Raw genomic sequence first — 12,161 nt, 5'->3', positions numbered from 1 at the left:
ACGGATTTCGCTACAATGCAAGTTAATGACAGTCATATCCCGTGGCTATTCCAACATACAAAGTGATTATGTACATTCACTGAGTGAATATTTAGAAAATAAAACATATATTTCTCGCTAGAAATGTGATCAAAATCCATTTTTATGCAGAAACTAAGTCAAAATATTGATTTTTCACTAAAAATGAGAGAACTGTCCGCCATGTTTTTTGTTCTGACCGCCGGGACCTTGAAAGTCACGTGACTTGGAACAAACCAATAGCCACGGGATATGACTGTCATTAACTTGCATTGTAGCGAAATCCGTGTCAGTTTCACGGAAAACTGATGTCTCCAATAACACTTCAGGGTTGACATTTTCGATTTCCAGGAGTGCTCTATAAAGGGTTAAAAAACCCGTATTGTCGAATATGAACATAACTTGCGATAAGGGAACATGAACACCAGTCTCAGTCCTTTAACATTATGTTGCTTCATCACTAACTGATAGCAGGGCATTGCTTTTCACAGAAAACAATATGACAGTTCATGAGAACAGCTTGCTGTGGTTTAGAAACGTTGAGATTCAATGTATCTGTGGTTTGCAGACCTGCACAATGCCAGCATTTATTCTGGCAACAGAGCTGCCTGTGCGGCTGTCTTCAGAGGGGAAAATAGCCAGAGGCTTACCAAAGTTCCTCAAAAATAATTGCTCATTTTTCTCAATAAATAAGAGCATGATCTATAGAGGATGAACGTTAAGAAAAAAAACAATAGAGGTGAAATTGGCGGGGAATCAAGAGCCCTGTTCTAATCATTCTTATGATCTGCAGTCTGCTGTTTATTTCACAATTTCTCACATTCATTCACACCCTGCTGGTTAGGAAATTCAGCGTCTTTTGTCATGTTCGAAAAGCAATGGCTGGGTGCTTCTCATCGGTAGCTGTGCGAGGGGAAACGGAGGCAATTGGCTTCATTATGTCTCCTCAAAAATCTTAAAACAGATTGTGCAAGATGGGAAATCAATCCAAGGCTGTTCCAGTCTGCCGTAATGGTTTGTGTGTGAATAAGGGATTGGAGGGTCATATCAAACAAACGGGGAAGTGCGTCAATTTGAGTGTGGGCGTCTGACAATAGAACCCCGGCGGAGGCCACTGCAGCCAAACGATGTAGTTAGTTTTGCATTACAGCTTGTTTTCCATAATTAGATCAGATTGTTTTAATTCTCCAACTAAACACACTAATGCTCTTCTCTGTTTCCATTAGCCGGAGCAGTCACAAATGCTTTCCTTCCTCTGCATAATTCTCCTTTTCTCTTCACCTTTTCATGCACGAATACCTTCAAAAAAACACACACGAGAAAAACCCGTGGAAGACAGATTTAGTGAAAGCTACACAAACACTTAAAATCCTCTAAGCGGAAGAAAAGGAAGGACAGAAAAATGAATTTCAACGTAGCAGGGGGAGGCGTTTTTCATAGCCCCGGTGGAACGTGGACAATAAGAGTGTCACGCTGATTCAAAGAACATGATTTTAGGTAAGGCTGCCTCAATACGTCCTCCCACAGAGCCCATTTCCCCCTGTGTCCTTGGTTCACACAGAGAATCGTTCATACATCCAACCGGCTGTGCTATCAACGGGAGCCCGAGTTCTGCCTTCTCTCTTTCAGTCAGTCGCTCACCCTCCTCCTCCTCTTACTTCTTTATTCAGCTGGCTGGAGATGAAGGTGAATCACAACATCCTAACCTGATCGGTGCCTCACATCACAGCAAAACACAGGAGGGCTTTCTGTAATCGATTGACTTCTGAATCCTGTGTAGTTTGGACGTCAGTGCTTTCATTTACACTGTGCAGCCACATATCTGGACTTGCTATGCATGCGTGCTTGGAATTCACTCAGAAATTGCTTGTGTTTAAAGGACACTTTGAGAAACAGTTTTAAATGGTTGCAGCATGCGTGAAATTACATATTTATCACTGAGCGCTATAGAAACAAGCACATCCAACAAATGACCTCCCGCATGTATTTATTATTGAAACACATACACAGTAAACATTGACTCTGGCTCCAAATCAAAAACTATAACCAGCTTTTATAATAAACCGTTGACAAGCCGTGTTTGTTTCCCTCTATTATGCAAACACTTAATAGTTAATTAGGACAGTCTAGCTCCAATGACGTATAAAGTCTCACATGTTACACCCACACACCACACCACGTATGGCGCCATATTACATACATTATAGCCATAGACATATAGGGATATAGAAAGAAATACAGATATAGAGGTAGATAAAAATAGTCATAAACATAGAGGAATAGATAGAAATTGGGTTATAGAGATAGACATATAGATATCAATAGAGATATAGAGATACAGAGATATAGGTAGAAATAGAGATATAGAGATACAGAGATATAGATAAAAAAAGAGATATAGAGGTAGATAGGAATAGTTATAAACATAGAGGTAAGGTATAGATAAAAATTGGGTTATAGAGATAGAAATAGAGATATAGAGATACAGAGATATAGGTAGAAATAGAGATATAGAGATACAGACATATAGATAGAAATAGAGATATAGAGATACAGAGATATAGGTAGAAATAGAGATATAGAGATACAGAGATATAGAGATACAGAGATATAGATAGAAATAGAGATATAGAGATACAGAGATATAGATAGAAATAGAGATATAGAGATACAGAGATATAGGTAGAAATAGAGATATAGAGATACAGAGATATAGATAGAAATAGAGATATAGAGATACAGAGATATAGATAGAAATAGAGATATAGAGATACAGAGATATAGATAGATTGTATTAATTGAAATATAGACAGAAATAGAGATATAGAGATACAGAAATATAGAGAAAAATATAGTTATAGAGATACAGAAATATAGATAGAAATAGAGATATAGAGATACACACACACACACACACACACACATATATATATATATATATATATATATATATATATATATAAATAGAGTTATAGACAAAGATATAGAAAGAAATAGATATAGAGATATAGATAGAAATAGAGATATAGAGATATAGATAGCAATAGATAGATAGATAGATAGATAGATAGATAGATAGATAGATAGATAGATAGATAGATAGATAGATAGATAGATAGATAGATAGATAGATAGATGGATCATATTATTTAGTTCAGAACAAGTATCACACAGAGAGTAAATGAAGGTGTCAAACTGATTTTGCAACGTGTCAGATCTTTGTTAGAAATGTTATTATGTCTACATCAAAAACCATATCAGCCTAAAGTAGCCCCGAAAGACATCATTAATTCACGCTAACATGCATTATTGATCGTATCTCACACATCATTCTTATAATACACGTTTGTCCTTTCTTTTCCTTTTTTTCACATGTTTGCATTCTCACAGATGGTAACCTGTGATAGATACACACAGGGGGGGGCCATCCGGGACTTGGCACCGGTTACCTGCTTTGGTGCCAGCTTCTTCCTTTTTTCCAATTCTTCCTCTTAGCAATACAAACATATTGATTTTTATTGATTCCCAACCACTTTGCAGTCTGCTAGAAGTGGAGACAGCCAAATATGTAATGATACAATATAGATAAGTTCATGTGATCTTAATAACAATACATCTTGGTTTTAGCTCCCTGAGGGGCCTGTGAGGGTATTTTTGTAAGCAATGTTCCAGTAAAAAGCTATTTCATGCATATCTGTAGTCCCGGCTTGCTAATACAGTGCTGCTGACATTTATTCACAGCTGCAGTACATGACTCCTGGCCTCCCACTACATTTCCACAACACACTCTCCTGTCCTTTCTGTCTCTCTTCACAGAAGCCATCAGAAAACAGTAATAAAAGACCACAACTGAGAGTGGGCTGAGAGTGGACTGCTCAGAGGCAAACTAATCTATCTTTACTTTGTATCTGCTGGCCTCAACACTCACTGTTTTTCTTCTCGCTCACACGTTTCACAGACTTCCTACCGTCCTCTCTCTCTCTCTCTCTCTCTCTCTCTCATTTTTTTTTCCTTCTCGAACAAACACTCTTGTTTTTCTTACACCTCTCATTGACTTCAAATCCTTCACGTCCTTTAGTGGGATTGTGAAACGGACATCTCAGCATGTGTTAAAACTCGGGGTGTAAATCACACAACTTTCATTATGATACATTGATTTTTTTTTTTGACAACAACATAATATATGCTGCTGATTTTTTATTTAATTTAAACTTTACAAAAAGCTATTAAAATATGTTTGACAATTCAATTTCTGAGCTCTTCCTGATCATTCAAATGGAAATTCAGGTATTTTTTTTCACAGGATGACTGGAAACTAACAGAGTTAATATCATTGAGCGTTTTTAATTCCAAATTGAGAATACTTGAGGACAATTCTATAAAATGTAGGGTTTTTTTTTTATAAGCTGTTTGTAAATGTAATAATTTTTGCTTTTCTGTTCATCCTTGTTTTGTGTTTTAACTGTGTAATTTTGTATCTGTTTTGTATTTGCTGCTGCCTCTTGGCGAGGTCTCCCTTGATCTCAATGTAAATTCCTGGTTAAATAAAGGTCATAATTCATAATAATAACAAAAATGTCAAATAAAGCTTTATATCTTAAAGATGATGATGATATGTATCGATATTTTCACTTTGCATGGATGATACTGGATTTTTAATCATTGAATTTTTGCATCAATCCAGATTTTAGCATTGTTAAAGCCAGAGTAAAAGCATGCAAAAACAAAAAAGAAAAGGATTGGTTGTGAGCGATCGCAGCTCTGACCTTCAGGCAGCTCTGAGCCAGACAAGCAGGCAGCAAGACAGGCCTTTTCCCAGGGGACAGTTCCACAGAACAATTGCACATATAACCCCTAACCCGTCTGATATGCAGGGAAATGCCTGAGTGACAATGACAAGGAGTGATAGGCTGTGAAAGTGTAAGCCCATGCAGAAATCAAGCCTTCCACGAGCCACCAGAAGAATACAGGACTCAGATGTTTTTGATTTTTGTATTTTAGAAATAGAGGATATATCAGAAGAGGCAGTTATGCTAGAACTGGTTACCCTGCAAACAAGGTCAATCATCTAAAGCCTCCTTTATGCAAATAATCTTTTCCATTGCAGCTGGTAAATCTCAAAAATTGACTAAATGCTAAGCACAACAGGAAAACTAATTTCATACCTCACAGATATTTTCCATTTCAAAATGCCAAGAAATCTGTACCCTGAATTAATCACCATTGAGCCTTTTGTAACTGAGGCATGACAGCAAGACCTTCAAAGTCTAAGGAATGTAAACATGTTTAAGAAATCCATCTAGATAGTTCCCTGCTTCAAGCCCAATGTGTGGTGCTGCATGCTAATGTAAGACAGATCTCCTTTTTGTTCTTGAAACCCACGGTGGGTATTTTTAAACCGTGGAAATCATTTGCCAGTAGAGAGGAGATAGTTTCATATTTCTATAAGCTACAGCGCGGCCAAGTGACACATGAATATTTTAAGCAGCTTTGTGCCTATTTAAATGTGTTTGCTGCGAACGTGCTGGCAGAGGGCCAGGGCACAGGGTGTTATCCTTAATTCCTGCAATCCCAAACTAAACTCCATGCTGATAATTCAGGCTGGCGGAAAGCAAAAGCAAATAAAGTCAATTAACAACAAACTCCCCTTGAATTTGTTCCCTGTGCCCTTGCTTGTTCTTGACAACCTTGTAATTTCGCCACCACAACACAGTCAAGGGAATGAAAAGAGCGTTGAACATTAGAAATGCAATAAAAGCGCCTTCATGGTGCCGCAGCATTGTGGAAGTAGTTAGATAAACACAGCGTTCACCAGAGGCGATAGTGTCTTTTGCCAGAGGACTGGAAAAGAAAAGATTTGATTTCCAAAAAAAAAACAATGTTTTAGTTATAAATATTCCCAGGCATGTCTGTATTGGGAAAAATATAAACATGGAAAGGAAATAAACAAACAAAATGAGCATCTCTGAGTCAACAGAGCTTTCAGCAGCAGTTGACAGCCCAGGGACACACTGCGTCTGCCAATGTGGTTTGAAGATGGCGGTGATAATGTTATCACTCAACCTCACAGCCGCACACAAACTATGGTCATCGGAATTAAAACAGTCCCCGTTTCATTGTTGATTTTCCTTCTGTTTAACAGCTTCCCGGGGCGTGCCGTAAATTACACATCCGTCTGTAAGTAAAACTCAATTAATGCTGATGGAATGGCAGCTGTGATGAGTCATTGCTGGAGTGACTGTGAATGTGTTATTGGGAGAGATAAATAAGATCATGAACATATAGCGCTAGTTCGACGGAAGAATGTTAAATAAGCTCCTTTTATTTGAGCGCATTAGTTAGCTGAAGCTCAACACTATAGACTTTAATCCAACCTTGAATTTTCACCTCACTGAATTCCAGTTGAGGAAGAAGTATTCAGATCCAGTACTTAAGTAAAAGTACTAATACTACAATGTGAAATGACTTCACTGCATGTAAAAGTCCTGCATTCAAAACGTACAAAAGCATCAAAATGTACTTAAAGTATCAAAAATAAAAGTACTCGTTATAGTAGATTATTATAATTATTGATGCAAATATTTAAGTAGTCGTTTATTTTCTCAAGCCAGGGCTCATTTTAACCACTAAATGTATTGTTATGTGGTTTAATTTAATAAAAAGTCTAATCACTTCAAATGTATTATGTTTTTCATGTTAAATCTCAACCTGAAAAGTAACTAAAGCTGTCAGCTAAATGTAGTGGAGTAAAAAGTCTAATATTTGGCCTCAAAATGTAGTGAAGTAGAAGTATAAAGTTACATAAAATGGAAATACTCAAGTAAAGTGCAACTACCTCAAATGTGTACTAAAGTACAGTACTTGAGTAAATGTACTTAGTTACATTCCACCACTGCTGAATTCTAACTTAATTAAGTATAACGCCTTATCAATATTTATAAAGATAAATATTGTCCTATTTCCTAAATCCTCCATTAAGATATAAAATCCTGTTGTCTAATTTGATGAAAACAAACACGTACTAACATAAACTGGACTCCACCTTCCTGGCACAAGCTTATCCAACTTTTAAACTCCATTACCCAGAATGCAACAGTGCATACAGCTCAGTGTCAGGATTTACTGCATGGTGTCCAATATGGCTCGATATGAAATAGTTTTTACATTTTTAAACATATAATGCAGAAAACAATGGCGTAAATGGTCATAAAGATATTTATTTTATTTTTGTCTTGTTTATTAACTAACTGATACTGAACACATGGCACTAATGTTTATTTAGCCATTTATCGTATTTTTATTGATTCCCTATTTTCTCATTTCTGGAATTGGTTGACAGGGTAATGCATTGTATGTATCATTTATAATATTATTAAATATTTAATAAAGTTATTTGTTTAAAAAAAACAAATATGTACCTTTGCATCAGTGCAAAATTGGTGGACAATCAACACAGCTGCCATATTGGTAGCCTGTCATGTTCCCCCTGTGTAATCAGTATCACTCTAAAATTTATGGGAATTAAAGGGAATTAAAGGCAATAAACAGGGAATTTACAAAATTCAAGGTTGGCCGTTAAAAGGGAACTAAATATAGTTGGGGAAATATATTTTAGTATAAAACAACCAGATCATGCAATATCAATAACACTTAAATATCTGCTAGTCCTCAATTACAATTACACCTTATGCACACAGCTTACTGCAGGGCTACTTAAGCCACGCCCCCCATTTGGGTCACGCCCCTACTGGGACCACGCCCCCTACTGGGGCCACGCCCCCTACATGCACTGTACATTCCTCCATCACATGGAGGAATGTACAAAAAATGTACATGTTGAATGGGATTTTTTTTTTTTCATGAAAAATGTAAATAGGACATTTTTGGGATTTTTTTTTTACTAAATGTTTGAATGGGTGGGGTCGGGGGAGGGGTGCGTAATATTCAACTCATCATGTTTTTGTTGTTCAATGAAAGAATTGATTGTTCAATAAAATAATTAAAACTTGATAAAGTTCTACTTACTTACAAATAAATCTGTTGAAATGTCAATTTTTTTTTTCCCCTTAGCTATAATTTCTGTAAATTTACCAGGAATTTACTGGAAATGTTCCACCCCTTTGCAAACCTAATCCTGACATTATTATTGGGATATTAAATCGCCTATATCAGGATAGGGGACTTGGGTAATCACCCAATAATCACCCAACCCTACATCTGTGGAACCTGATGGCAAAAAATGAAGTTATCCAACCACAGTTCAGCTTGAAAATTCAAAACCAAGTTCTGTTCTTCTTGCCATGAAACTAACCTGTAACATTTCATGCCTGAAGTGGACATTTCCCATCTCTTTTCAGCCCACATTGTGCAGATGGACGTGGAGAGAAAACCAAAGGACCAGTTGAAAAAAAATGCCTTTTGTTCTGGGAAACTCTTAGCAGTACGAGTAGCTACAAAGTCTGTTTCAGTGCTCCCAAAAGACAAGTGTAAACTTACTATAAAAAGAGAATCTGATCTCAAGCGTATCTTATTACACCATGTAAGGGCTGCACTGGGGCCATTTCAGTATGGAACTAAATGAATTACCTGTAAGATTTATAAATGAGGAATGTTGAACACAATAATTCATTTCGGCGTAAAAAATTAGCTCAGCATTTTTGCCTGCAGCTGGTGGCCAGGACACTTTTTTTTGTCTTTTCCGTGACACTTGTCGCTCTACACGGTGAGCACAAAGCTGCTGCGAACACAAAAGGGCTGACGATGCTTTGGTGTTACAGTGTGTGTTGTGTGTGTGTAAAGGTCCCAGCCTGACAGGAGAACAGTGGTTGTACAATGTGAGCTGCCTGTCTGGGCAGAAAGGAACTTGGGGCAGGACGGGAACAGACGCACCCAAGGGAGCTGACCTCCTCATTTAGCCAGCCTCCTGCAGGAGCAGCTGGGATTATCTGCTGAGCAAGCACATCTTACAGGACAGGAAGTGCACGGGGAAGAAGGGACCAACCATTGTCTCTCAAGGCATTTATGTATTTTTCCTCTATCTCTCGCATCACTTTACACACACTGACATACATTTTTCTTTTGTGATAAAAATCACCCACACACGAGTCTATCGTCATCTATCTTTCTCTTTTTGGAAACTCCTTTACAACAAAACACAGACAGATATCATCTTTTTCTAAAGAGAATGAATTACACTACACCGAATGGAGCCATGTTACAACACAAAGATGTGAAGTGGCTGCTACTTGAATGACAGAGATAATGCTCTGTAAAAAAAAAAAAAAAAGATTAAAGCTTTCACAGAGAAAAAGTATATTTCTTTGTCTTCAGCAACAGGCAGCAGGCCGCGCTGAGCAGCCAGGCTCGCTGTCCGTGGTGCTGAACCGGTCAGGACCACGGACAGCGACGCGTCTTCTCTTAAACTCTCATTTCAGGACCTCGGACAGCTCCGTGCCCTTTTGGCCAGGTTACTGCCGCTCCGTCCACATCACTGGCACCAGAAAAACAGGCAAAATCAAACATAAGCTTCACCTCGGAGCAAAGATCTCACTGACATGAATCACCTCTTATCTCGCATGGTTATGTCTGTCGTGCTGCTGATGCCAGATGCCTTGCAGATCCAGGGTGTCAGCACAGGCGACATATTGGGTATTGCGAGGACTCATATATTATTTGATATAATCAGATCACCACGGTGTCAATTACCAAAATTCCCTCCAAGGTGGAGCAAAATATCGCTGTTTCTCCAGGGAATAAACTCGTTATACGCCGGCATGGAAACTTTCGTGTCAAATGCTATTATGCAGGGAGGGAGTTTTTTTTTTTTTTTTTTTTTTTTTTTCGTCCCCCAAGGATTGCTTGAATAGACGCCGGGCGACTGTCAGACAACGTGTGAGACGGGAAATCGCTCATCGGGTTTGAGGATGCAGCAGGAAGACAAGCACATCCCGTTGCCATAGCGGCGGCTCTCGCGGACGCGGCCTGACTCTTAAACAGGACCCTCGGGGGGATTGGGGATTGTAAGGATGTGTTGTCAACACTTGATGACATCCGCTGTCAGGGGGTGGGGGGGGGGGGGGGTGGGGCTCCGCTGTCACTCCAAGATGCTCTCTGTACATTTAACAGAAAGCGGGCAGCCATCCTGAGACGCCTCTAATTAAGCAGGAAACCTCATGAGGCCGTGATTTAGAGGAATAGACGCGTTAATAGCACCATTTTAAAGTTGTGAATCACTGTGGTGGCAACTGTTGAAGAACTAATAACCAACATTACTTATAGAATTCCCCACATGGTGGTAATCTATAGTTAAAGAAGTGTTTTTTTTTTTAGTTTTAATATATTTGCTTGCAACGTGACTCAGCCAAACACCACTCAGAACCGGAACTATTCCATCCAAGCCAATAGAATATAATAAAATATATGCAAAACCACGGGGATTCCCGTTGGATAGCTCTTCACTTGGATTAAAGATGAACTGCCCGGCCTATTGATTGGACCTTCTGACAGATCAGAGTGATTGATCCGCACGCCGGGTGTAATGTTTACATGTAAACATTTACTGCAGAGGACATGTTGGGGTGTCAGCAGTTTAAAGGGCCGTGGAGAGACAAGAGGGGAGGTCTGTCAGCGGCTGAACTGTTGCATAGGAGTGCTCCTTCTCTTAGCTACAGTGGGGGCTTCTTTCAAAGTTACTGTAACACTGGTTCCAAAGGTTCGTGGAAAGCACCGTTCATGGTCCATGGAGGGTGTCGGTAAAGAATAAAAGCCTTCAAAATACTGTTACGAGGCATTATGAGATTGCAAAGTTACAACTGTGAAGTATTCGCGAACAAATCGGATTCTTTAGAGAGCAAATGTGCAACTACAACAAGGCGAGAGTGGGACAAAATGTCTCGATACGTCTGCTTTTGCATCCGGTGAATGCATTCATTTCTCTGTCATATGCAGCTCGTTGTGATGACACATCGGCACAGATGAGATCGTATTATAAACAAACAGATTCTTACCGAATCTTAAAACGTGTGGCATCCCGCGAGAGTAACCAAGAAACAGCAGCAGAAGCGGGATCAGCCTGAGGTTGGACCTGAAAACGAGACTGCTTATCATCAGATGATGGGAGGTAATCTTCATGTTGTTTTTAAAAAAATGCACAGTGGTTTAATCCCCCCTGGTGCGCGGGTTCAATTCCCCCGTAATTCTTCTACGCTCGTTGGGCAAGGCAGGGTGACGGCGGCCCTGGATGCGCAAGATCACGGCATGGTCACTTGCGCTTTCCCTAAATCCATTAGCAGTCCCGGCATGATTCCTTCCCCTTCTCCTTCTCCTCCTTCACTGCGCCAAGCAACAACAATCCTCCGGGTCGAGGGACGGCGGGACATCCATGTCGAAGGGTACGGATCCAGTGGGGAGGGGGGAGCCCGAGGAGCATGGGCTGTAGGTAAGATACTGGAGAGAGGGTTTGGAGTGGGGCGAGAGAGCGCCGAACAGAGGATACAGCAGCGATATACAGCCCCCTATGAGGCGCTCTGGGTTGCTTGCGCTCCCATTATACTGCACTGCTGCACAGGCTCTGACGTCGAGCCAAGGTTAGTGTTGTGAACGCGCACCAGAGAGAGGCAGAGAGAGAGAGCGAGAGAGGGAGAGGGGGAGAGAAGGGAGATGGATATATAGATAGAAAGCGATGAAAAGGAGGGGAGGTTGGGAATGTAGAGAGAGGACGATGGATGGAGGGAGTGAGACAGAGAAATAATGGGGAGGGAGGAGAGGGGAAACTTTATTTCAGGCTGTAGCTCTCTCTGTTTCCCCCATAACTTGCCGCCAAGCCTGCATGAATTTAGAGATGTGTTGGTGAAAATTCAATCTTTCACACAGCAACAGTAACTTCAGCATGAGCTCTTATCCAAATTAGCCCCAAATGCATATCCAATCACATAAGCAAATCATAATTCTATATGATTGTGGTGCGAAGGTTATCATGCAATTGCTCATTTATGAGATATGGGGCCACTGCAACCTGGTTTTTTAAATAAGAAATATTTTTTTTTTGTAAGAGCGGGATCTCTATTCAGCACCATGGACAGCAACCCATCAAACCTGCCAGAAAGCAATGAGAGTCTGAGAGTAATAAGAATCTTTCAGAGGGT

At 39.8% G+C, this 12,161-nt stretch overlaps 1 protein-coding gene across 2 annotated transcripts in view; it reads right to left on the bottom strand.

Moving 5' to 3' along the window:
* LOC131990630 (glutamate receptor ionotropic, kainate 2-like) overlaps positions 1-11,519 on the bottom strand; it is a 110,519-nt gene extending 99,000 nt beyond the window's left edge. Inside the window, exon 1 of one of the 2 annotated variants that reach the window (XM_059355708.1) lies at positions 11,025-11,519. In XM_059355708.1, the coding sequence (XP_059211691.1) occupies positions 11,025-11,148 (124 nt within the window). In that variant the 5' untranslated portion in view covers positions 11,149-11,519. The remainder of the gene's footprint in view (positions 1-11,024) is intronic. The other variant, XM_059355709.1, reaches the window with a different exon arrangement.
* Between the last annotated feature and the right edge of the window lie 642 nt (positions 11,520-12,161).

This window comes from Centropristis striata, chromosome 18 (assembly GCF_030273125.1).
Source record: "Centropristis striata isolate RG_2023a ecotype Rhode Island chromosome 18, C.striata_1.0, whole genome shotgun sequence".
Lineage (NCBI taxonomy): Eukaryota > Metazoa > Chordata > Actinopteri > Perciformes > Serranidae > Centropristis > Centropristis striata.
Note: the sequence above shows the minus strand (reverse complement) of the source record. Positions and strands in the feature narration are given on the sequence as shown.